Source organism: Mobula birostris, chromosome 18, assembly GCF_030028105.1.
Source record: "Mobula birostris isolate sMobBir1 chromosome 18, sMobBir1.hap1, whole genome shotgun sequence".
Classification (NCBI taxonomy): Eukaryota; Metazoa; Chordata; class Chondrichthyes; order Myliobatiformes; family Myliobatidae; genus Mobula; species Mobula birostris.
In genome coordinates this window covers 20,750,811-20,778,478 of record NC_092387.1, presented here as the reverse complement: position 1 = coordinate 20,778,478, position 27,668 = coordinate 20,750,811, and the positions used below count along the sequence as shown (strand labels likewise).

Below are 27,668 nucleotides of genomic sequence, written 5' to 3'. Positions count from 1 at the left end.
AATCATTATCACTAGCCCCATAACCTAATAGATAGCAGAGTGTTACTCGCTGCTTATTTTTCATAGCTTGTTCTAAATCCGCACCCTTTTCATCAGTTCTAGGCTCCGCTTTAGCTTCGCCTTTCGCAGTAGCCGCAGTAGCGGTAAAGCTGCTTCCTTAAGCTTTACAATAAATTTGTGACTTAGTTTTCTTCACACTTTTGCTTACTGCAGGTGCTGTAGTATCCCACATATATCCATACATTAGGTGTATGTCAAATAAGTAAATCAATAACTCATCACTTGTTTTTCAATAAACTCAACAAGATTGGTGAAAGTAGTTTCACAGTTGTGATTATGTAGTAGCTCACAGGCAAAACATCTCCAAGCACATAAAACCCATCCCTAAGCATGTAAGACGACTTCTTTACAACAATCTATATATTAATAGGCGTCACAAATGTGAGAAACTCAACAGATGTTGGAAAAACAGATAACACCCTCAAACTGCGGGAGGAACTCCATCATCAATGCTGTCCTCACCAGCACATCTTCCATCTTATACACGTCTGTCATCACCCGATCCTCCCTCCACCCCACCAGGGATAGGGTTTCTCTTGTCCTCACCTACCACCTTGCTAGCCTCCCCGTTCAGCACATAGTTCTCTGTAACCTCTGCCATCTAAAATGGGATCCCACCACCAAGCACATCTTTCCCTTTCTCTTCTCCCCGTCCCCACCCACCCCCCCCACTTCCCACAGGGATTGCTCCTTACATGATTCCCTTGTCCATTTATCCCTTCCCACTGATCTCTCTCCCGGTACTTGTCCTTGTAAACAGAACAAGTGCCACGCCTGCTCCCTCATGACCATTCAGGGCCCTAAACTGTCCTTCCATGGGTGATATTTTGCCTCACCTTGTTCTGTTGGGGTCATCTACTGTATCTGTTGCTCCCAGTGTGGCCTCCTCTATATCCGTGTTACCCAATGTTGATTGGGACACCACTTTGCTGAGTACCTATGCTCTGCCTGACACAAAAACACAGGTTATCCCAGTGACCACCTATTTCAATTCTATTTCCCATTCCCATTCTGACATGTTGGTCTGTGATCTCCTCTTCTGCCGCGATGAAGCCACACTGGTTAGAGGAGCATCACCTTGTATTCCGTCCAGGTAGCCTCAACCTGATGGCATGGGATATCAATTTCCCGATCTTCTGGTAATCGCACCCCCTACCTTCACCATTCCCCATTCTTGTTTTCCCTCTCTCACCTTATCTCCTTTCCTGCCCATCACCTCCCTCTGGTGCTCCTCCCCCTTCCCTTTCTTCCATGGTCTTCTAACCTCTCGTATCAGATTCTCCTTCCCTTGCCCTTTCTCACTTTCACCAGTCGACTTCCCAGCTCTATACTTCACCCCTCCCGGTTTCACCTATCACCTACCACCTAAAAGCTTGTACTTCTTCCTCCTCCACCTTCTTACTGACTTCTCATCTTTTTTTCCCAGTCCTGATGAAGGGTCTCAGCCTGAAATGTTGACTGTTCACTCCTTTCCATAGATGCAACCTGACCTGCTGAGTTCCTCCTGTATTTTGAGTGTTGCTATTAATAGGCATGTCCAGCTCTCACATGTACCAAGCATTGCCCATTGCATAGTCTTGAAGAGCTTTCACATCTTCTGTTTTGATATGCAGCTAAGAAAGAGCCTTTTTCTTGTAGGCTGTAGCAATTTTCCACTCATTAACAAAATGTTCATGTAATAAAGCTTTGTCCTTGAGATATTCTTACTCTGGGTTGGCTTGGCTTGCTGGCAACTTTTGACCAGCTCTCTAGGATAACCTCCAGTGAACTGTTCAAGAAAATAGAGACGATCGCCATAATCATCTGTCTTGTGCTATTCTTGAAAGCCCTCATGAATGGTACTGCAATGGATCACCACTGATGAATTGAATCTCTCTTTTAAGGCAGAAATGCTCTGCGATGTTGTTGCATCACTAAGCTTGCTATTTCCTTTTCTCATCCTTATGGCCTCCAGTGCACTGAGACACGAGTGTCACCATACTGCAAATTAATCTCCTCAGAAGCACCTTGTGCTATTGGCTATGGCACAGATTCAGAGTGCCTCCTTGGTGCAGGCTGAGAGTAAACATCCTGAACTACCCCTTGGGGTCCAAACTTGTAGCTCATAGACATTTGAGGAACAAATGTATCCACATTGACATCGAGCAAGTTGGATTTTCTCAGTGCTATGTCAGCATAGGAACTCGCACCATAGGACTGTCCTGCTGGAGCACGTTTAGCACGCACAGCACTTGAAGCTCTTACCACTTAACTTTGACCATCTGCACTGCAATTTCTTCCTGCAACTTGACCTGCTGCTTCTTCTCCGAAGCCGCTGCTCTTGCTCTTCCAACGCATGTTTGTCTTGCGGTAATTATTGCCATGTGAATAATGAAGCTACGCTAGCCACCATTTTAGCAGAGGTATCAGACACATGGGATGCTCTGCTGGCAATAGAGCCTGCAGCTTGCATGTTAGATACAGTCTTCAGGGTAGTATGTTATCCTGAAAATCATCAATTTCATATGTAGTCACAGTATGCTCTGTGGCTTTATAAATTTTCATTTCCTCCAGCAATTTGACCTTCAACTTTGCATGTTTGTTCCAACCATTGTTCAGCCTCCACTGTGGCTGTATTAATAAGCATATCAATACTTAATAGCTTTCAGTTGATCTTGTCTGAAATGGGCATTAAAGACAGCAGCAAGTTGTGCTGCTAAGCAACATCTTCACCCAAATGAGAATGCACTCTTGAAACATCTTGTTGCCCTTCTGATACCAGAACACTTCTAATTAATGGTATTAAACCATCAGTCTTCTTAACAATTTTATTGTAGTCCTGAACATTGTCAATTCTAGTCTCCAAAGCTTTCCCACTAATTTTAATTTTGCCTTTAGTCCTGACTTCAAGGTTACTGTGTCCAGCTTGACTCATGGTGTTTTCTAAGTGTGCAAACTGGACAAAACAATAACAATCAAAATATTTCAGTGTTTCAATGGAACCAAGTGCTGAATTCCTCGCCAAATACCGTCCTATGGAGCTTACAGTGAGTGCTGACCATTCCAAGCTGTTTAACACCCAAGCACACAGGCTACGGTGTTTCTGATTTCACAGTCACATCCAAGTGTTGACATTGGTTTGGTATAACTGTGAAAAATTTTTCCTGACAGAATGTACTGGCCAATTCTAACAAACTAATGCCACTACTGGCAATTCCCCACAGATTGTTATCCTTGTATGACATGCCCTCTAATCAATCCAATAATAATGTTCCAAAAGTAATCCTTTATTAGCATCTAGCAAAACATGGAGTATTGAAGTGATGAAATTAAGACTAGTGTAATTAAACGTACTTAAGCAGACTTAATCGGGGTTAAGCAGTTTCAAAGTTAAGCGTAACTAAGCAGTCAACAAAAGATACTGTATAACATCCATTGGTCCCAGCTCCATGCTGCCCAGAACAAAGCACAAATACATAACTATTCCCTTCACTTTTACCACCCCCTACACTATGTGACTAGCTACCCTAATAAATGTGTAATATAGAATACAATGTAGAAATGTAGATAGAAAACAAATGCATGACTCCTACAGATAGTATTGCTTGTATGTTGCAGTTGTACAAGATGTTGGCAAGGCTGCATTTGGAATATTGTGTTTACCCTGCTATAAGAAAGATGTCAATAAGCTTGAAAGAGCACAGACAATGCTGTCAGCACTTGAGGGACTGAGTTATGGAGAGGTTCAGCAAGTTCTGACATTTTTCTTTGGAGTGTAGGAGAATGAGTAGTAATCTTATAGAGGTACAAAAGATCAAAAACATAGCTAGAGTAAATAGTCTTTTTTCCAGGGCTGTGGAATCAAGAACTAGGGGGCATAGGATTAAGGTTGGAAGAGAGATTTAATAAGAACATGAGGGAAACATTTTCAACTGCAGCTAGTTCTTAAATGGAATGAGCTGCCAGAGGAAGTGGTTGAGGCAGGTACTGTAACTCTAACACTATTTTTTGCATTCTGTTACTGCTTTTCCTGTTTTTCTCAAAGTACTTATGTTTTGAAATGATCACTATGGATAATTTGCAGAATTTTTTTTCACTATCTTGGTACATGTGACAATATAAAACAATTACCAGTGAGGTTCAGCAGAGTGAGGCGCTGCGACAGTTTGTTTTTTTTTTGCAAGATGCTTTAATGTGTTTCAAATTCTGACTGCTGTAGTAACAAGTGCAGGATAGTTCTCTGTCTCAGTAATAGACCTGTACGGTACAGAACATTTCTCAATGATGGAAATCAGTTATTTGATGGGAATTGTCCGTCACTGGTCATGGATCCTGTCTCTTCACCTTATAGATCAAAGTGCCTGGTGATCCTAAAGAATGCCCAGGGGACAAATTGGTGAGTTCTGCTTCAGAATTCTTTTCAGTCCATTCGCTTATCTTAAGTTCTTCAGGAATGCAATATCCTGATATGTTTACACAGCTCTGGTAGAACTGTTTTGAGTGTTTATTTGTTATTAAATCGTCTTTTTAGCACTGAGCCAGCTTCCAAAAGGAGTCGGTGGTTTTTAAATGTTGTTGAACTGTGATGTGGCTCCTGGAATCTCCTCTTCCAGTGATATCATGTTGCAAGTCAGTTACTGATTGTCTGTTTTAATTATATCTCTAATCCAGAGATCTATGTGCATTGAGTTATGTGAGCTGCAATCTGAGTGCTGAGGGCAAGACTTCCTCTGTAGACTCTGATCTTGGTTGAAGACTCTTCCTTTGTGTCGGACTGATGGCCATATGTGTCTGTAGAGCTTTCTGATTGCCCGGGGACTCTCCAACATTGGTTTGTAAAGGATGTCACATCTGTTCCCACCCAAGTCCCTCTGAAATTCCCGACATCATCTCCATCAACCCTCTCAAACCCTATAGTGGGTGGTCCTCCAACTCTTTCCTCTCAGCCTGATGGCCTCTGAGATTTGATGGCTACGGAAACAATGTCAGCATTTAACAGGGATGTTGTCTCCAAATCAAACAAACTCTCCTCGAGCCTCAGTCCATTCCAGGCGTTGCACTTCTTGGAGTTAGTGATATTTAGCCTTTTCATGTATCAGAATACATTGTGAACAATGTCTCTTCCACTGGGTATCAGGAACCTGGTTTCTTTGACTGATTGGCTGTTTAAATATTGAACCCCTTTATTTTACAGGGTACCTGTGGGAATTATATCATGATCTTGCACAAATTCAATAAAACTAATTTCCTTCTGTGTGGAACCAATTGGATGAGACCAAAGTGTTGGCTGCTTGTAAGTAACTGGCGATTAATACTTTAACATATTCATTTGAGTTGTGCCTTTCACCTTAAAGGTTTGGAAAAACAAATTTGGAGCAATTTTAATCTTATATGATGGTGTGAAGTGGCTGGACCTCCTGCCTGCTGTCTGCATCTCCTTGGCTGCTACCCAAATATAGTTCATTGTGCACAGTCTCCTGGAGCCAGAATGAACCTGCCTAGTGACAAATCCTCTGGAGTCAATGATTTCAGAGATTTACCACCGTCTGCAAGAAGAAATTCCTACACCTGTTAGGGTTATGTGGCCGTTCTCTAATCTTATCAGCGTAACTTCTTACTCGAGGTTGCAGCATGGAAAGAAACCATTAGGCTTATGAGTCTAATGCTTCCCTCTGCATGTCAGGAATAATCTTTTCCTCCTTACCTCCACTATTAGAGATAAAAACATTAATTTTAAAAGGTGTATCTCTTACCAACTTTTTTCTTTTTTTACAGTTTAAAAATGAATTAAAGGAATTTCTCAATGAAAAGAACATAACTGTGGGACGAGGTATCTGTCCTGAAACTCCACAACGAGGTTTTGCTTCACTGGTTGTTGGTAGGCCCTCTTGCAGTTTCAATTCACATTAATTTGGAGATCCAGAACCAGTTCACTCAGAGTGTGTGTGTGTGTCTACTTTTACAGAGGAAAGAATCTATTCTTCAGCATCTAATGGAGACAAAGAGGTCCTTACTGGTTACAAGAAAGGTGATAAACTCTCACGATTAAAGTCTCACGACGAATGGATGAAAGGTAAGTGTGACATTCCATTCTCTGGCTTCTCCTGCATAGATTTCTTTCCTACAAATTCCTCAAGTATTTATTTTTCTGTCTCTGTCATTCTTCCATGACCCCTTCTGTCAGAAGGGACCATGACCTTTTCCACAAGTGTCACCAGTTTTGGTTCAGTGAATGGGTCTGAAACGCTGTATACATCAGACTTTAGATACAACACTGAGTCATGTCATCTGCAGAAATACTCTGATGATTCAGCAATAGTTGGGTGTATAAAGGGAGGACAGGAGGATGAATACAGGGCCCTGGTGGAGGACTTTGTCAAATAGTGTAAGCTGATCATCTGCAGCTCAACTTCAGTAAGACAAAGGAGATGGTGATGGACTAAGCCTGCACTGCTCCCTTCTTCTTTTGTGCTTTGATAAAAGGTCACTGGAGACTTCCACCACCGGAAAGAATGCCAACTCACTTGGGGGAAGGGTGAAGATTTTCCTGGGTTTAAATGGGATGTGTGACAACAGAACATCAGAACATCTAGAACTTCAAACATTTATAATGTGTGGGATGTCTTCAGCCCTCTATCAATGGGATGTCAGTGGGAAACTTGTGGAGCTGTAGTGTGAGGGGTCCCATCTTCAGTCTGATACCTTGAGTACAGACAAAGTCCAATTTGCCATTTTGAGTGAGGTAAGATTTCTTTGAGGTCTCCAAAATGGGTCATCCACTTATTAACCAAGATACTCTTTGTGGGAGCTTGTTGTGTTCAAATTGGTTGTCATGTTTCCTATGTTACCACAGCAAAGACACCCAGTTAGGTTTGGGATTCTCCATTTCCCGACCCTTCAATTTCCTGGTCATTGTGAGCTCTCTGATCCTTCCACAGCCTTCACTTCATCAATTATCTGTAATCACGCTTCCTTCCCTTCAGATCCCAAATTTGTGGGAATGTCACCGCTGGGCGACTTGGTTTATGTGTTCTTCAGAGAAAGGATTGCGCAGGTAAACCCGGATGTTGACCCATGGATTTCACGGATTGGCCAAGTGTGTAAGGTGGGTGTGCCTCATGGACTGTGACTGGATTTGCTGTCACCTTGAGTTGGATTGTTATTCCATCACTGAGAAACTTCCCTCCGGCCCCTCGCCTTATTTCCCTGCAAGGAAACCGGACAGTGTGGTTGGTAACCAGAGTTCTATCCCTCCCATTAGTGCGAGCTCCAGGTCCAAGCCCAATGTTGGAAGGGTCTAGCCCTGCCTCGGGACACTGCTGAAATCACTGACGGCCCGCGCAGACAATTTATATAAAGGTTGAATGTATTTAAATCTGTCGCTGCCACCAAACCTATTCCAGTCTTCCTGCTGTTCACAGCTGTCTGACGTGATGCAGGGTTTTAACCAAAACATTTGACTTGGACCTTCTGCTTCCACAAATGTTGTTTGATCGGCTCTGCTCTTCCAGCATCTGTCTTTTGTAAGTCTAACTTGATCTGAGTCAGCCAATGATTAGGTGTATAAACCCTGACTAATTTGAACCTATTTGAATCACAGCCACTTGTTGAACCACTTTCCTCAACCAAGCCAGTAAGAGCATGCAGTCCAGAATATTTATTGCCTAAACTTGCTAATCTAGTAAGTAACTAAAATAGCAAACTCTGTTGACATCTTCATAAGTCTAGGCCCTAAACCTGGAAACATATTCCTCAAACCTCTTTGTCCTCAATGAGAACCTTGATGATTTTGTTATGAAACTTTATGCCATTAAGAGGTATAGTTCGAACTAAATCATTGTTGCTGATCATCAAAAATACTGCACATGCTGGAAGCGTAAAGTAAATACAGAAAATGCTAGAAATCCTCAGCATGTCAGGCAGCATCGATGGAGAAAGTACAGACAGGTTACTTGAAGTTGGTTGGAAATTTTGAGCCCTTTTACTATCTGCTGTGAAGTGGTCATTTCTGCTGTAACTTTCTCTTCACACGTTACTCTGGACACTTGACCTCATCATAAAACTTGCTCACAGCTTCAATTAATACCTTGTGCTCCTCAGTGAGATGACACCAGGATTTAAGGTGGTTCAAAGCGTGCAGTCATTGTGACCACATGTTCTGGTCACCTGACGGTAGGCAACCATCCACTCCACCTTTCTTGGGTCAACTGCCGATGTGATGTTTATCACAGGTTCGGATCTGTTTTGTTCACAGAATGACCGAGGTGGATCCAGACAACGGCTGCTGAGTAAGTGGGCAACCTTTCTCAAAGCCCGTCTGATCTGTAGCAACCCTGCTGACAGTGTCCTTTACAACAGGATTGAAGATGCGTTTATTTACAAGACACCCAATGATAGTGAAGGGAGAGTGTATGGAGTCTTTAGCAGCAATTGGTGAGTTTATAAGAATAGTGGAACAAATCAAACCTATGAAATGTAATGCTGTTCCATGTGAGCCTGAGCTACCCTGATACAGTTTAAGTGATAAAAGGCACCACCATCCCCACTTTCTTCCAACCAGTCAATTTTTTTTTCTAAACAAACTTGGAATTGCTTCACTTTTCTCAACATTGAGGGTTAGGAAGAACTTTCGTGTGACAAGAAGCCCTTCTTTGGCCAATTGTCTTCAGAACTCCTTGAGCAGAAGGCATTTGTGAAAGGTAAGCCAGCTGATGTTAACATCCCTGACCTGAAGTTCACTCTGCAGAGACTGCTCTTTGAAGCTGTGCACGGATCGTGGGGCACTTCATCCCTGGAAACAAAGGAACAAACTGTCCCAGGATGGGAGGGTACTGCTCAGTACCTTGTCGTTAAGTACCTTTGTACTAATGTGTTCTGTGGGACATGGAAAGAGAGCAGGACAGGGTGTGCAGAGGCATCCTTACACTGAGAAAAGCCTGAACAAAGGGCTAGAAAGGGTCACAATATGTACGGATCTCTTTGAGTTACTATTATCAATCTGATTGTTTCTATACAGTAATACTATAATATCAGTAAGATCAATATCCTGTAGCGTAACATTCATCAGATCTCAACGTGTGAATCTGATCCAGATCCAACATTGTAATATTGAAGCTTGTGCTGTAAAATTAATCCAATTGTGATCTACATTCAAGAGATAAAGGTAAAAGATGAGTTAAGGTACTCTTAAATTGTTCATTTAGGGCAGAAGACAACTTACCCAAGGCCATTAGGTGAGGTGCTTTTGGATTTCATTGCTGTGCGTGAAAAATGACTCAGTTTGTTCTGTTTCTCTCCCTCACTGGACGCCTATCTGAGGTTGTGCCTTTTTCAGGAACGGAACAGCCGTGTGTGTGTACTCCATGAAGGAGATCAGTGACGTGTTTGGACAATCTGCCTTTAAGGGTTACGGGGGCAGTATTCCCTCCAATCCCAGACCTGGCCAGGTGAGAGACTGCCAATTGGATATTTGACTTTTGTGAATGCAGAGTAATTATCCCATGAAAACTGGGCTTTAATTAGCTTTATTAGAGTAATCACATTCTCATGGTGTTGCACGTGAGCAGTATAGTGAGGGGAAAATTGGACCAGTGCATGTGGATGTCAATTAGTAACTGTATTAAATCCCTGTCCGAGCCACTGCTTTAATGTCAGCATTTGTGATTCAGGATGAAAACTGGCAGAAGTTTGAGCAGTAGGGATTTAGAGGTGGGTGGTGTCTGGGAAAGGCTGCAGTACAATGGGAGGAGCTGGTAGGTGCAACACCAGGGACACAGTTCTATTCACGGTAGGTGGGAGAAATGACAGAGCAGCATGTTTACATAGAATCATCATTAAGTATGTTTAGATGGCAATTTATAAAGTAAGTGAAGGATACAGAAGGTTTAACGGTTTCACCTTGGGATGACTGGATCCCTCCTTGCACAGGATTACGTGGCTGTACAGTACAGAAACGGACCATTGGGCACAACCAGTCCATCCCGGCATTTAAGCCCCACTCAAGTTTCTCACCTCGTTTCCCATGCAAATCTACCGGTGGTACTCTGTATTCCTTTCTCCCCTATACATTGAGTTATGAGGTGGGATTGAATTTGCCAGGACTTTTTCTCTGAAGTAAAGGAGGCTGAGGATGGCCATTTAGAGATTAATAAAATTACAACAGTCATTGTAGGGTAGATGATCCGTATTTTTTCCCCAGATAGGGAAGGGTGAAACTAGAAGGCATAAGCTTAAGATGAAAAGTGAAAGTTCTAAAGCAAACCTGAGGGTCAGGTTTTTCCACACAGAGTGGTGGATATATGGAATGTTCTGCCAAAGGAATTGCTGGGGGTGGGTCCAGTTCAAACATTTAAAGAAAACACCTGGCTAGGTACATGAGTAGGAAAGAAGTAGAGAGATGCAGGTCAAATGCAGCCAAATGGGACTAGCTGAGATTGGCATCTTGGTCAGCATGAATGAGTTGGGCCAAAGAGCCTGTTTCCATGATGTATGACTATGAACCTAATGCATCAACAGCGTCAGCTCAGTCCCTCTCTGGGAGTGAGTTCCACTTTCTTACTGCCCTTTGGGTAAAGAAGATTCTTCTGCATTCTCCTCAAGTTTCCTGGTGTTTCTGTTGTATTGGTGGCCTCTGGTCATGGTCACATTCGTCTCCACAAATGGGCTCTGCTCTTTCTGTTCATTCTGTCGAAATCTGCAGTCAATTAAAGGACTTCAAACCAGATCTTCTCTCCCACTCCCCATAGCTTTCATTTCCTGGAGGAAAAAAATACTTTGTTCATTTTAGATCTATTTTAAACTAAAATCAAGCACTATTCATGACTTCCACACTTCCTTCTCACACACCAGACTCGTCCATTACACAGAATATCAGTGTCTGATTAAACTTGCAGCTCAAACTAAATTAGCTGATTCACAGGTTAAGACAATGAAGCATAATACTTTCTACATCTGCAAATTTCAAATTTTAAGCCTGACTGGTCTCTCTTAAATATTCAAATATGTAGGTAGATAGCAAGACCAATCTGTAAAGATATCTATGATAAATATCCAAATATTACAGGCAAAATGTTCAATTCATTCATACTGGGAAATCCCAAATTCCAAAAGTAAAAGTGTTTATCATCACCACAATGTCAGCCAGTCTCCACACAGTCAAACTGACCAAAGAACAAGCTTCCTAATGTTTGTTTCTCTCAACTTTACCAGGTGCTCATCTGTCAACTTCTTCATGTTCACTGCTCTTCCTATTGCATTTATTGATTGGTAACTTATCATGCATTTAAAAAACACATTTCAACTAAAACCTTTTGACTCAGTCTCAAACTTTTTCTCTCACTACCTCTTCATTTAATATCTTAGATTGGTGAAGGACTCTTTTGATATTCACCTTTCACATTGATGCACATTGAATTGGTAAATAACATGATTTCTATTATTGTTTGCTCATTATTTCAGTGTGTCAATAACACAAAAGAACTACCAGATCAAGTACTCACTGTTGTGGAGAACAATCCAGAGATGGAGTCTTGGATATATCCTATTGGAAAAAGACCCCTCATTATCAATCATCAGAATCGCTTCAAGAAAATAGTTGTGGATTCTGTTCTTGCCCCCAATGGAGATGTGTCCCGTATCCTGTATGTGGCGATGGGTAAGGGCTGATAACCAGCAATAGTTTGGAAGGTGCCCAATTTTGCTGTTGCTGACTGTTGTAGTCCAATGTGTTGACTGTCAAAGGTACAGTGAAACTGTATAATGTACATTCATTTTGTTCATAATTCTAATCCTGGCTCTTTGGAGCAGTCAAATTAATTATTTGAAGCTTTTTTTTCCATATTGAATTGGCATTATTTTTCTCCAACAGTAGGGATACAGTTCCACCCATAGGTGGGTTTTGTTACAGAGCAACATGTTTCCATAGAGTGTTACTATTGTAAATATTCATATGGCAATTTACGATATGATTTCCATAAGTGAAAGATACACAAGGGTTAATGGCTCCCACTTGAGATGACTTGCATGAGATCCTACTTGCATGAGATATACAATATAGAAACAGGCCACTTGGTCCAACCTGTCCATGCCAGCACTTAAGCTACACTCCAGCTTCCTGGCCTCGTTTCTTATCTAAATCTCTTTGTTACAACTGAACCTGCTTTCTGCTGCTTTTCAGTGGTAGTGTGGGAGAGCTGGTTAGTGTGTCGGGTCTTTGAGTGACCCTGTGGGCAAGTGACAGTATGCCTGATCAGCAAATGGGTGTGGTTGAAACTCTGGTGCCCCTGTCCTGGAGATCCATCTCTCCACACCAGCCCTCCCAATATCTGCTTACTGGATCCATGAAGTGGGTAAACAACTTGCTGGATTCAAAGATTCAAAGTACATTTATTAAAGTGCCATAAATTCCGGTGTATAAGCTGAGAATTTGGCCCTAAATCTTGGTCCTAAAATTAGGGGGTCGGCTTATACAGAGGGTACCAACTTCGGAAAAATGAATACATGGAAGACAAGTTGTATTTATTGGCTGTTTTTGAGTCAGATATAAAAGAAAATACAAACACTTATGAAATCTACACAAAAGAAAAGATCAGCAAACACATTCTGTTTCTCAATTTACTTGTACACACTGTTGTTGTCACTTTAAACTCGCATCTAGTGGCTGGAGCATGGACGTCAAACCAGCAGGGATGACTACAATGTCCATACTTTCAGCTTTCAATGCTGCTTTTGTCTCACCTGACAAGTGCGCTTTGAACATGTCCCAGACAAGTAGTGACTTTTCCTTCCTGAAACCTTTGGGACGTCGACACCACACCTCTTTAACCCACTTCAAGCAGCCCACTTCGTCCATCCAGCCGCGTTCTTGAACGTAAATAGCAACACCCCGCGGGAATTATTCTTTCTTTGGGAATGTTTTCCTCTTAAAAATCACCATCGATGGTAGTTTGGTCCCATCAGAAATACACATTAACACGACAGTAAATGTTGCTTCTGGTGTCCAGCTGTTTTGACAAGGACTGTTTTCTCCCCCTTCTGACTGACAGTCCGGTTACCAGCAAAATCAGAGCACATTGGTGTCTCATCCATGTTACCAATCAGTGAGAGCGGGTAAGAATGTGCCTTTCGATGCTTGATTACGAACGATTGGAAGGCAGTAATCTTATTCTCAAGGTTGCTCAGCAACTTCTGAGCAATCTTTGTTTTTTGTCTCAACACAAGATGACGTCTATTCGTAAATCGAGTGCACCAGTTTCGCGTAGCTTTAAAATTTTCGCTGACCTCATGGTGTTTTTCGTCCCATTTCAACACTTGAACTCGAATCATTTCTCTGGTAACAATGTATCCAGATGATCGCTGGTGATTCACCCACTCTAAAACTTTTTCTTCCAGTTCTGGCCACTGGCATGTTTTCCCGCGGTTTGCACATTTCTTCTGTGGCATTTCCCTTAGCATGTCCTCTGCCTTTCTCCACTCTCTCACTTGTTTCTGGTTTACACTAAACTCCTTAGCAGCTGCAGAATTATTCGTTCCTTCAGCAAAATCAACCACCTTCAGCTTGAAGCCAGCATCATATCGGATTTGTTTTAATCTTTTGTACTTGGTGGTCGCAAACTCAATACTGAGTACACGTACTAATCCCACCACCCCGCATTATGTTTTAACGAGATTACAATGGGCGCTAAATGGTTTCACGGGGGTTACATTCCCGAGGATTCTTTACCGTTGGGAACCTAATCCAAAACTTCCCTGCCTGATTTATTTATTAAGAATTTGCTTATAATGCTCTATAATGTGTAGGCCTATTTTCTTAGCAGGTACTGGTTCACAAAGTTTCCAGGTTCCAGATCCAGCAAAGCTGAGTACCAGCATGTGAGATCTTGTGGTCTTTTCTGGTTAAATCAAAAACCTCTACAAAGGGGGTCAGCTTATACAAAGGTAACATGAAAAAGTCACTTTTTTAACCTTGAAAATGGGGGGTCGGCTTATACACTGGAATTTACGGTATGTATGCAGTATACAACCCTGAGATTTGTCTTCCTCATAGCCATGAAACAAAGAAAACAATGGAACCCATTTAAAGAAAAACATCAGACCAACCCCACACACACAAAAAAATCATGCAAACGGCAACAAAAAAAATAAACAAACAAAGAACACAGAATATAAACCACAAAAATGAAAGAGTTCAGGCATATTTAGTTCAGCTCAGTGTTTGTTATCTGCAGGCTGCCCCAATTCAAAGTCACACAAAATAGCAATAAAAAAATTGACAGAAGCACACAGCATGAACTACAGAGGGAAATCCATAAACCAATCCGATTAAACTTTGCCCAAGACCCAGACTTGCCCCCTAAATGTCATTGTTACAATTGAACGAGCTTCCGGCTGCCTTTCAGTGGTGATGTGGGAGAGTTGGTTAGTGCTTTGGGTCCTTGAGTGACCCTGTGGGCAAGTGACAATATGCCTTATCAGCAAATGGGTGTGGTTGGAACTTCTGGTGATTTAGTGGCCTGTTTCTATATTGTATCTCTCGCTATATAATATGCGCATCATGAATTCCTAATGTTCTCCACATTCTGAAATTTGGGAATGATTTTTGTTTATACAGGAGATGGTAAAGTCCAGAAGGTTCTTGAGACTGGTCACTCAGCCTTCATCATAGCAGAACTAACCCTTTTAAAGGAACCTGCGTTAATCCTATCAATGTCCCTTGACTCCGTGAGAGTAAGTATCCCTGGAGGAGTATGCGTATCTACAGGTCCAATGGGACTGGTGGGCACCATGGGTTTAAGTACATTCTGGATAGAGATGACTTTATTAACTGAAATAGTCTAAGTTGTGGGATGCTGTAGTATTGTAATGTGTGGCTCTGTAATCACTGAATAAACCTCCTTTGAAAAAGGAATTTTAAAAAAAAGTGTGTCAATGATCACCCCTGGTAGAACTGACCAGAATTATTTTCCAGTACTTAATATTCATACACAAGCATTGTAAATAATTTTTAAAATAGACATTGAATATGTACTTTTCTTTGTAGAAATTCCTGTACGTCACATCTGCCAAAGAGCTGCTTCGATTCCCACTGGTGCAGTGTGAGGAATACTGTAGATCGTGTGGAGGATGTGTTCAGGCCAGGGATCCTTACTGTGGGTGGAGTAACCAGAAAAAGGAATGTGTTCAAGTCACACACAATTCTGAGTTAGTCTTTTATTTTTTCCTTTGTATGAAATCCAGACTGAAGGTCTATGCAGTACTGAGAGAGAGCAACACTGTCAAAGGGATCAACTCTCCAGTGACCCATTAAACCAGGGCACCACCTCTTCTGTCAATTGGACAGGAACCATCTCACTAAGCATGTCCATGTAACAAGAGAATTCCCCCAGGTTATCCAGTCACTGTCCCTCATCCATTGACAATAAAATACATTACCTAGTAATCACACAGCCGGAATTGTTGTGTATAAATTATTTTTAGAATTGGAGATGCAAGAGATTGCAGAACCTGTAATCTAAAGCAACAGTCTGCTAGAGGAATTCTGGTTAAGCCATATTTGTGGGAGGAAAATTACTGGATTCCTGAGTTCCATAGAGTTCTCTAGCCTCAATATTTTCTGACCTTGCACAGTAGTTCATGGGGAGTAAAGGGGCACTTATGGGAGCTCAGGAAAACAAGTCTTCATTTCGTTTTTACTTTATACAAGGCACGCACTTATGATGCGGAGGCACAATGATGTATGTCCATCACAAACTTTTACATATAACCTGTAATGAATTATTCAAGCTAGAATGCTTAATTGAACAATATATTTACAATATTACTGAATATTAAAAATTCAACACTCCTCCCTACTTGGCTGTAAACGCTAACTCAATATAGAATGCATCTCAACTTGTATACGTGTACAGTATATGAGATAATACAACTATTTATACGGTCATCCACAGCATAGTAAATTTTAAATTGTCCCATTCAGGCCGAAAGATTTAATCACAGTGGAGGATTTCTTATTCTTTCTTGACATGGGAGGTCACTGTGCTTGGCAGGTGAGACTTGCAGCTGTGTAACAATCTCAGGTTCTGGGGCCACCTCTGTTCTGGTTGTAGGAATTGACTCTGGGACTGCAGGAAGTAGTTCTGACAGCTCTGGGCACCTTTCTTCAAGATGCTCAATCAGCACTTCCTCCTGAAATGATTAGTTGTCCTCTTGAATTCAATCTTGAAATCCTGTTCTCCAAGAACAGAGCCCATCTGTAGCGGGAGGAGAAGATGGCGGTGTGATACAGCTCGCAGCGGCCACTCCGGTGGTGATGTCTGTTATTTGTCAATTAGGGTGCCGTGCACAATCCTGATTTGATGGAGACGGACGTGAGAGCACGGAAGAACATCTGGTGAAACTTCTGAAATGCCTGCTTCGCTGCTGCTATAACTGTGTGGTCCAGAACCTCCGGAGGAGAAGGCCCCGAGTCCTCGGCTTTGCTTGTTGCTCAGTGGCCAGGGTGGGGTCAAAGTGCTCGACAGAGGATGGTGCTCGGAGAGGCTGTGTTGGGGACTCAAAGTTTTCGGACGGACTTAGAGTCCGCCGGGGTCAGGTGCTTCCAATGGTGCTGCATTGGCAAGTTGGCAGCGCTTGGAGGTTCATAGGAGGGAGAGTTTCTCCCTTCTGCCGCCTGCTTGAGATGATATGTCTTTCGGGACTTGGAGACTTTTTTTTTAACCGTGCCCATGGTCTGCTCTTTATCAAATTATGGTATTGCTTAGCACTGTTGTAACTATATGTTATAATTATGTGGTTTTGTCAGTTTTAGTTTTGGTTTGTCCTGTGTTTTTCTTGTGATATCATTCTGGAGGAATGTTGTATCATTTTTTAATGCATGCATTTCTAAATGACAATAAACGAGGACTGGGTGTCCTCGTAATCTAATCTAATCTCTGCATTTGTTAGTGGAACACCCTTCTGTGGATTGAAAATGGACACTAGTGGTTGATGCTCAGTAATGAGGGTAGGCTTTCTCCCATACAGAGACTGGTTGAAACGTCTTACACCCCAAACCAGGCTTGAGGCCTGTCTGTCAATCTGTGCTTATTTTACACTGCAGTGGTAAGAGAACGTGGTGCAAAGATATTCACTTCCATCACTCATAATGTGACATGGCCGCACCTATACTATAAGGCAAGGCGTCACAGGCAAGCTTCACTGGACGATGTAGATCACAGTGTCTGCCATCACAATGTCCTTTACCTTTCGGAAAGCCACCTCACACTGCTTTGACCATTACCATTTCTTCCTGATCTGTAGTAATGAGTTCAAGGGGTGACATGTCCTTTGACCTTGGGACATCCGCCGATGCTTGAATTTTCTCTCTGCACTTGGGTAATCATTCTATGTAGATAGTGTGACTACAGCAAGTGATGCTTGATTGAAAGAATTCACGCTTGTTGTGTGCTGCTCTGAGCTCATAATCTTCTAATCTTTTTAGCACTGTCTTGAGATTTTGGAGATGTTCCTTGTCATCCTTATCAGTAACGATGTCATCCAGGTAACACTGACTGCCTGGGCAGCCTTGCAGCACCTGGTCCATAGCTTTCTGTCAGAGTGCAGGTGTAAATGCTACTCCAAGTATACGCCTATTGTGGAGATAAAGCCCTTTGTGAGCATTTATGGTGAGCAATACTTTAGACTCTTCTTTCAATGCCATCAGCAGGAAAGCCTCAACTAAGTTCATTTTGCTGAAGTATTTTCCTCCAGAAAGGTTTGCGAATATATCCTCTATCCTGGGCAGATGGTATTGATCTACTTTCAGTACTGGGTTGATGGTGACCTTAAAATCATCACGGATCCTGACAGACCCATTCTTCTTGGCTACTGGGATCATCGGCATTGCCCATGGGCCCTACTCAAACTTGGAAAGAATTATTTTAGTCTCCATGCAATCTAGCTCATGGCTGCTTTATCGTAGATGGTATAAGGAACCACACAGGCTTTGTAAAACTTTGGTGTGGCATTTTCATTAACACTATTTTACACTGGGCATGTGTAAAATGTGGGCACGTGGCCAAGTGATTAAGGCATTGGACTAGCGACCTGAAGGTTGTGAGTTCGAGCCCCAGCGGAGGCAACATGTTGTGTCCTTGAGCAAGGCACTTAATCACACAATGCCCTGCGATGACACTGGTACCAAGCTGTATGGGCCCTAATGCCCTTCCCTTGGACAACATTGGTGTCATGGAGAGGGGAGACTTGCAGCATGGGCAACTGCTGGTTTTTCATACAACCTTGCCCAGGCCTGCGCCCTGGAGAGTGAAGACTTTCTAGGCGCAGATCCATGGTCTCGCAAGACTAACGGATGCCTTTACTTACCTTATTTTACACTTAATATGTTTGAGTTTTCCAATGCCATCCTTGAACACTGCTGTGGCATCATCCAGTATCTATCTTAATTCGCTTGCAGTTGACTTTATTCAGGGGATGTGACATGCAAATTGTAGATTTTTTTTTTACCAGAAACAAGCCCAATCTGGCTTGTTGGTTGTTGTATTTCACTGTTACAAATGTCATTCTCACAAGAGTTATCTTTTCTCCAATACATTTCTTAGTTGGATATCTGCAAGCTTCAGTTCAGTATTTTTGAAATGCCATTCAAACCCATTTCATGGAATGACTGAAACAACCAAGCCAGTGTCCAAATATATTTTAGTTAATTTGCTATAAGCCATTTTGCATGTCTCTTGTTTTCACATTGTAAATCTCATAGCTACTTAGTCCTGTATCACTTTCATCATTATCAGATTTTTCATCAACAGCTTGCAGATTAGTGCTCTTTTTGAAACTGAAAATTGATCATTTTTTTCCATTCCCTGTGCAGTCCATTTAATTTTGTCCAAAGTCCTTGTATGTGTCCTACTTTGATGCATTTTCTGCAAGTTTTGCCTTCAAACCTGCCTTGGTCTGGTGTATGTGAGCTGCTGCAATGGTAATACAATTTGTTAAGCCAGGCAAGTTTCTGTCTAGATGCTACAATTTTGTTCACGTGCACTTTCATTCCTGACTTTAACTCAATTGCATCTGTCTGGTTTTTCCATTGATACAGCTATGTTAAATGGTCTTTTGAATGTAAGCTGTGCTTCATCTCTGAGTGTTCTTGTATGCTTTCTTGTTAAAATTACACAAACTAAATAATCTCTCTGTGCATCATTAAGCCTGTCACTGAACTAAATGCTCAGGCAATCTCTTCAATTCAGCCATGTACTCTGAAATGGACTCCCCTTCCTTTTCATTCCGCTTATGCAACCTAATTCATTGTGCAATCAACAATGATTTCAGTTCTCAGTGTTCCTGCGTTACTTTTACAATATCAGCAAAGCTGGTTTTGGCTGATGTGGTTGGAGCGGTCAAACTTCGAAGCTCTACTCCCTTCTCATTGGCCGTTTCATTTGTTTCAAAATTCTGCCCAAGTCATTCCAATGTAACGAGCCATTTCCGCTCCTTTTTTCCATTTGTGATTAATCTCCGATACTCACTGTTTATGAACCCAAGAATTTGTCCGTTTTCTGTTTTCTTTAAACTTGACCATGTTATCTTTCTCCCTTCCAAAGAGTCACATGCTGTACTGTTTTGCTTTAGTCCTGTATCACTTTCATCATTATCAGATTTTTCATCAACAGCTTGCAGATTAGTGCTCTTTTTGAAACTGAAAATTGATCATTTTTTTCCATTCCCTGTGCAGTCCATTTAATTTTGTCCAAAGTCCTTGTATGTGTCCTACTTTGATGCATTTTCTGCAAGTTTTGCCTTCAAACCTGCCTTGGTCTGGTGTATGTGAGCTGCTGCAATGGTAATACAATTTGTTAAGCCAGGCAAGTTTCTGTCTAGATGCTACAATTTTGTTCACGTGCACTTTCATTCCTGACTTTAACTCAATTGCATCTGTCTGGTTTTTCCATTGATACAGCTATGTTAAATGGTCTTTTGAATGTAAGCTGTGCTTCATCTCTGAGTGTTCTTGTATGCTTTCTTGTTAAAATTACACAAACTAAATAATCTCTCTGTGCATCATTAAGCCTGTCACTGAACTAAATGCTCAGGCAATCTCTTCAATTCAGCCATGTACTCTGAAATGGACTCCCCTTCCTTTTCATTCCGCTTATGCAACCTAATTCATTGTGCAATCAACAATGATTTCAGTTCTCAGTGTTCCTGCGTTACTTTTACAATATCAGCAAAGCTGGTTTTGGCTGATGTGGTTGGAGCGGTCAAACTTCGAAGCTCTACTCCCTTCTCATTGGCCGTTTCATTTGTTTCAAAATTCTGCCCAAGTCATTCCAATGTAACGAGCCATTTCCGCTCCTTTTTTCCATTTGTGATTAATCTCTGATACTCACTGTTTATGAACCCAAGAATTTGTCCGTTTTCTGTTTTCTTTAAACTTGACCATGTTATCTTTCTCCCTTCCAAAGAGTCACATGCTGTACTGTTTTGCTTTAACTCTAACATCTCACTCTGCTTCAACAGATAGGCAGTCTTCTTGGGTTTGTTTTAAAAATACCTTGTTGCCTCTTCTGTTTTATAACTCCAATGCAAGACTAATTGCAAGAAAAAGGCTGGAGCTCAAGAGAATGGGTCATCATTATGTCTTTAATTGAATCATGCACTTATAACCAGGTGGTGTGATGTTCGGTGCTAAACACATACTTTTACATATAAACTGTAGTGAATTATTAAAAAAATAGTTATATATATATATATATATATATATAATATATTACATAACATGCTAGTTATTAAGTACTTGATTTTGATTGTAAGTAATTAATTTGTGTGTGTATGTGCAGAAGCAGCCATGGATTAGATGTGCAATACATTCTTCATTTGCGTGGAGACATTTATCTATTGATTATGATTGCTCCATTATTAGTACAGCTCACAATACCCTCATCAATGTCTACCATCAGCTCAGAGCCCAATGTCCAATTCAGCTCCCATTATCAGTGCAGTAACCCACATCCAATGGAAATTAAAGTATTGACCAATCCGTTTCCACTTACAGTTCTCCCTCTCTTGTGAGCCTGTCAGTGCCTGAGTCGGGGAGCTTGCAGAAGCAATGCAGAAGATTGTAGCATTGGAACAGTGAGCTACTGGTCTCACACTTGTTGTTGCAAGATGTCTCTGGCTCTGTCTTTTCTGAGATACTGAAGTGCTAGGTTATGGACTAGATCGGTCTCTTTTGAGGGCTTTTGTTATTCCTTGCATGGTGGTGGTGGGGCCTCGTGCTTCTGCATGAGAGGGGACTTTGGGGTTCTGCTATTACCAGCATTCATTCTTCTGGATTTGTTTTGTGGATGTCTCTGCAAAGAGTAAGAATTTCAGGTTGTATGCTCTATAAATTCTCTGATATTTTATTGAACCATTTGAACAAATTGCCTTAAATTAGCACTCCCAATGTAACCAAACAAGATGTGTCACAGTATTTGACATCCATCTGCAGAAGAGTGGAAATTATGCGGCTGAAGTTATAGCAGCCCATGGCAAATCCGAGAAAATGTGGGGGGCACGAGAACATGGAAATGGAGTGGCCAGGGACCTTGAAGGGTTGTAGGGCTTGAGAACATTGCAGAGTTATGGAGGGGCAAGAGCCTGTGCCAAGTTGGTTCACTAAAGAGGATCTGGTGAGCATGAACTAAAGCAAACAATTATTTATGTCCAGTACTGCTGACCAAGTAATGAAGTTGTGAAAGGGAGGTGTCTAAGAGGGTGAAAGTGTTATTTTGCCAACACTCACTGGTCAGTGATAACTTCACCACTTTCAACACTTGGTCCAGCCACATAGACACTATGGTGAAGAAAGCTCACCAATGCCTCTACTTCATCATGGTCCCAAGGACTGACCAATTTGTACAGATGCACATTTGAATGCATCCTATCCAGAGACGTCACAGCTTGGTGCAACAATTGCTCTGTCCAAGACTGCAAGAGATTGCAGACAGTTTTGAACATTGGCCCTGTCTATTAGGAAAACTAATCTCCCCTCCTGTGACTGTATTGTGCTGGCTCAGGAATGCAGCCAATATAACCAAGGACCAATCAAACCCCAGTCATCATCTCTTCTCTCCTCTCCCATCTGGCACAAGATACAAAAGCTTGAAAACAAATGCATCCACACTCATATGATAAATATGAACTCTAGGTTTCGTATTCTATTTCAACATGTCCCTTGCACTTTAGTTGTCCACCTGCACTACTTTCTCTGCAATTGTAATACTATATTTTGCATTCTGTAATTGTTTTTTCCTTTCAAATTCCTTCAATATACTTCTGTTCAAAAGTTATCTGTATGGATGGCATCAGAAACAAAGCATTTCACTGTATCTCGGGACATTTGACAATAATAAACCATAACCAGATGCTGATGTCTATTTTCCATTTCCTTTTGCAGGAATACCCTTCAAGATCTCAAAAGAGGTGACAGCTGTCCTCCAACTGAAGGTAATATTGCTTTGACAAAAACCCAAAGTTGTACTGTTTCATACGTCTGGTCACAGGTTCAGTTCTCACTTCAGGGAATGTTTCTTATAAGGCCCGTTTGTGGCCACTGGGACAACATGGTCTGGACCATTTCTAAACAAGGTGCATGTAGGTAAATCTCTTCTCAAGCTCCCTTGGCTTTCTGATTTTTTGAGTTAGGAAATGATGACTCTCTTCCTCTTTCTGTTTAGTCCATGCAAAACAGGAACAACAGTAGGTCTCCTGTGAGACAGCAACTTGGGCAAAGATCACTGTGGTCACAGTAGAGGCACAGCTTTGAGGAGAACACAGGAGGGTAGGAATAATTTCTGCAAAGAGTTTGCATGGATTGAATTGGCCAAATGGTCTTCTGTGCTGACAAGATTTAGAAACCCCAGAGGTCAGGTACCTGAACTAAAATAATTGTTAAAAGTAATTGAACCTTGAAAGATGTAAGACCTTAGAAAGTCTAGCAGCAAAGTGAGCTGAAGGGAGCTGTAACAATCCAGCAAAGTAATGACTGCTGTTTTCCTCCTCCTAGCTGAATCTTCATGCTCCTTAAGGCAAGCAAATCACTCTGGCTGGCTGGTACTCACTTTCCCCCTTAAGGAATGTGTTCCTGTGTACCTGTCCTGCCCGAAGCATTCCTATCATGCTCATTACTTCTGGAGTTTCAAAGATAGCTTCAAGGAGCTACCCTGTTCTTCAAATGACGATAATTGTCTGCTGTCCATAAGTGAACTTTCTAAGAGTGACGTTGGCTCTTACAAATGTATTTCAAATGAAAGAGGAGTGAAACATCGTCATGCTGCTTTCATGATTAAGAACACTGGTGACTCTTCAATATATCTGTCCAGTGCTGCATTGTATTCTATGTCAATTGTAGTCATCTGGCAATGTTTTTGAGTTGTGTTTCCCCTCGCATTAGCCTATGTTTCCCCTGACAAAAAAGTACTGGGAAATCATTTTGCAAGGTTTAAAAGACATTTGAACAGGTACATGGGGAGAAAAATTTCAGAGGGGTTTGGGCCAAGTGCACACAATCAGGAGTGGTTAAGGAGGGCACTTTGGTTGGCATGGACAAGTCAGGGCAAAAGGCCCATTTCCACGCAGCCTGACAATAAAGAACAATTTTCCTTCATGAAATTTCCTGACAACAAACTGATGGGTCAACAATTTCCTTCCTTTCCCCTTAAGGCTCCAGGTTCAATCGGCCTGCCAACACCCAAACATCTAGGTTTTTAATGTTCAGCTTGTTTGGGTGTCCTTTATCTAATTCCAAGAAGCTTGGTTTTAATGTGGGAGACTGGAAAGGTTGCAGAATAGCACAACACTTTATTATCATGGGAATCAAGAGTTCGTCCTCTAAATCCCTAATCACCGAAACACCAACTAAAGAGTGATCAAAATGCAGGCCACGCAGCACCTATGGACAGACAACCAGAGTTAATGTTTCACACCAATAATTTGTCAGTTTAAGAAATGCCATCAGGCAGCAGTCACCACTTGGTATTTTAACAGTGGTGCACTGTTGTGGAAGGCTCTGGTGCATGTCCTAAGTGCATCGTCTGTCAAGGCAGCAACAGCTCATGCCTTTCGTTTCAGTTACAGTGTGCAGTGAGCCCCGGTCAGATCTGTGCTGTTTATATACATGCTTCACAGGAATATTAAACAAAAATGAAGACTCAGTACATTCTGGATATTTGTATTTCTAGTGCAGTTTTATAACTCAGGGACTGTGTATTTGCTGCACTTTATTAGAAATTGTAATTGTTAAGTTTTTTCCAGGATAAAATTTTTTTCTAATTGTCACTACTGATATGAAAATTTGTGATTTTCGTGTTTTCATCTTTGTGTTGTACTCCCTGCTCTCTGAACTGAGGTCTGTTCTACTTGCCCAGGGCTGCATTACTGTGTTGTTCAGTAGATGTTTGTGGGAGCCGATAGGAGAAGCTTGGCTCGCGACAATGAAAAGCCTGAAACAGGAGATAGCCACACACCTCTTGTTTACTATGACCCTGCTATAGTAACTTCGAAGCCAGGCAAGATCTTGTGCAGTTGGGGTGAAGACGTGTTGTATTGTTGAGAGAATTTCACCCATGGGTGTATTCTAACCCCTGCTGTCCAGACTGTGTGGGGGTGAAGCCTAATCTATGAAGTCTACAGTGGTCTTACTGTGATTGGGGATGTTGTGTCCTGACCAACAGCTGGCAATAGCTTTATTTTGACCCAAAAAAGCCTATGTACAACACGGATTCATCTGAATTGTAAGGGATGCATGTTATTTGCACATTGCAAAGTTATCCAATAAAGTCAATTTGTTCCCACTGTGAAATAAGCTTCAGCTGTTTACACTTCAGACACAATGGGTACCTTGCAGAAGTCACAGCTTCCGGTGATCACCAGCATGGGTGTCAGTCAGATAGTGAGACCTATCATTCTGAATGTTACTTTCACTCTGTCTGATTGCAATATTTTCACTTCTATTCTCACTAACTTCAGTTTTAGCAGGGCCCATTAATGCCACAATTGGTCAAAGTTTAAAATAATATCCATTGCAGTGACTCATCTCACCACTGAAATTTGGTTCTTGGTTCCATATTTAGATCAACATTGTGATATCTGGAGTTGGATGGTCCTGGGTCCTGACTGGAAATCAGTTGAGTAGATTAGTGACACTCAGAGACACCATTGACAGCTTTCATCATGGCTGATGACTGAGTGTAATCTGAATGGTCGGTAATTTGTTGGATTGGCTTCATACTGTTTCAGTGAATAGGATATGCCTGGTCAACTTTCCAATTTGTTGGGTCAATGCCAGAACCGTTTAGACAGGAATCAACCAAGTTCACCAGCACAGTTCTTTAGCACCAGAGTCACAGATTTATCTAACCCCACAGCCTTTGTGAGATCATAACCCAGTCCTGTACTCTGGGTTGTGACCTCACATGGAATGAAGGGAATTGGCTGGAGACTTGCCAATGAGGATCTCAACCGGATGCAAAATTTTTCAACTATTCATCATTTCTGGCTGAACATGGTTTGCAAATGTTTATTTCAGCGGATACTGAACTCAACCAACAATGGTGGGGATGTGCTTGTAGCTTCCTATTTCTTATTGTTTCTGAGCTGATGTCCAGATGATCAGAGCTCCATAAGATGCTTCAGGAAGCAAGAGCTCATCACAAGTGCCGGCTGAGCGAGTTGATGTCACAACTAGTTCAGTGGTGCTTCACCTAATTGTAGTTGTATTAATCCTGAGAAACACACAAAATGCTATTGTTCCCAAAGGAACACCAAGAACCGCAACCATTGATGTTGTATATCAACAGTTTGCACTTGAATTTTGTTTAGAAAAGATGAACTTCATAGGCAATATCTGCGTAACATTGTAAATATATTGTTTGATTGAGCATTCTTTGTTGTTTACATAATGCACTGTGGGTTGTATAGAAAAGTATGTAAATGGCACGTCATTATACCACCATGTCTACGTGCACACTTTGCTTAAAGTAAAAACAAACGTACATGAGTTATCTCCTGGCTCCATGTTTTTCTTTTAATTAGTTTTTTTTAATGTTTTGGAGTTACAAGACATAACAATGGTGATGAGATTTTTTAAATGAAACTAAGATGATTACCTACCTGTTGAAGCGCAGCAAGATGTTCACATTTTTAAAAAGAAGCACTGTGAGATGTTTGAGTAGTTAAAAAAGCAGCACAGCACATGCTTCTTTGCAAGGAGGTAGAGAGGTTGAGTTTAAAAAGAGGCAGAAAACAGACTAAATTCATGGATACATAAGCTGTGAGTCCCAGGTCATGATAATCATAAATGCAGAAATAGCTGGCTACATCAGAAAGATAGACACACTTTACACAAGTCATGACTGGAATACAGATACTGAACAAATTGAGCAGTATTTTAAAGTAAATGGAATAGCCGATGAGAAACAAGTGTTAGTTTTGCTGAGTGCATTGGGTAGAAAAGCATACAGTTTGGATCATGCTCCATCCAAGCCAAGCGAATCAAGCTTTGCTGATGCTGTGAAAGAAATGCGCAACCATTTAGAACAGAAACCATTGTTGATTGCAGAACGCTTTAGGTTTCATAAGCAGAATCAAAGGGACGGGGGTCCATTTCAGCACACATGACTGAATTGGAGAAGTTGTCTGAGCATTGTCAGTTGCATAATAGACTTTATGATGCACTGAGAGATCATTTAGTTTGTGGAATATCACAAGAAAGCGTTCAAAAATGGCTCCTAACTGTAAGCACAACTTACAGCTATTCTAACTGCTCTTTAAATGTATCAATGGAAACAGCTGGCAGAAACGTAACTAAGTTGCAGTCAGTAAAGAAAGTAAGCATGAACAAAATTTCATTGTATAAACAAAAACTGGTCTGGCTGAACGAATTGTGTTACCGTTGTGCCAGGGGTTCACATACAACAGACTAAGGCAGGTTTAAAGGCAGAGCTTGCAGAAAATGCAACAATGTAGGACACGCACAAAGAGCATGTTGGGCAGACAAAAATAAATGGACTGCACAGGGAAGAGAAAAAGGTAAAAAGTCAAGTTGCAGTTTCAAAAAGTTTCTGCATGCTGTTAATGAAAGATTTGATAATGATGAGAGTGACACAGGACTGAGTAGCCTTGAGATTTACAATATGAAAACTAACAGGAGACAAGAAAAATGTCTTACACCAGAAGTGAACAGCAAATGAAATAATATAGAATTGGACACTGGCGCAGCTGTTTCAGGCATGACACAAAATAAATTTGAATGCATTTCAAAGATACTAAACTGAAGCCTGTAAGTATCCAACTAAGGATTTGTACTGGAGAAAAGATAACTCCTGTGGGAATGACTTTTATGTGTTACGTACCCTGTAACTGGGTTACCAAACCAACAGAAATAGACCACTAGTTGGAGTCTGGATTACTAGGAGCTAATAAAGTTTTATTAAAGGAATAGGTAACACAGTACTCTAATCGTAAGGATATAAATGCAACAGGTTAGCAGTGATAATACACACATTTACACAGAACTAGGGTAATAGGAATCAAACCAAGCTGTATCGCAGTCTAGGGGTAAAATGATCAGTCTTAAGTGACTCAGAGTTCAGTTCAGC

At 41.4% G+C, this 27,668-nt stretch overlaps 1 protein-coding gene across 3 annotated transcripts in view; it reads left to right on the top strand.

The window, feature by feature from the left end:
- LOC140212002 (semaphorin-7A-like) overlaps positions 1-26,088 on the top strand; it is a 37,067-nt gene extending 10,979 nt beyond the window's left edge. Inside the window, exons 3-14 of one of the 3 annotated variants that reach the window (XM_072282346.1) lie at positions 4,391-4,435; positions 5,234-5,332; positions 5,815-5,917; positions 6,005-6,112; positions 7,023-7,144; positions 8,294-8,472; positions 9,374-9,485; positions 11,497-11,692; positions 14,648-14,763; positions 15,077-15,237; positions 22,469-22,518; positions 23,078-26,088. In XM_072282346.1, the coding sequence (XP_072138447.1) occupies positions 4,391-4,435; positions 5,234-5,332; positions 5,815-5,917; positions 6,005-6,112; positions 7,023-7,144; positions 8,294-8,472; positions 9,374-9,485; positions 11,497-11,692; positions 14,648-14,763; positions 15,077-15,237; positions 22,469-22,518; positions 23,078-23,442 (1,656 nt within the window). In that variant the 3' untranslated portion in view covers positions 23,443-26,088. The remainder of the gene's footprint in view (positions 1-4,390; positions 4,436-5,233; positions 5,333-5,814; positions 5,918-6,004; positions 6,113-7,022; positions 7,145-8,293; positions 8,473-9,373; positions 9,486-11,496; positions 11,693-14,647; positions 14,764-15,076; positions 15,238-22,468; positions 22,519-23,077) is intronic. The other 2 variants (XM_072282348.1, XM_072282347.1) reach the window with 2 other exon arrangements.
- The last annotated feature ends 1,580 nt before the right edge of the window (positions 26,089-27,668 follow it).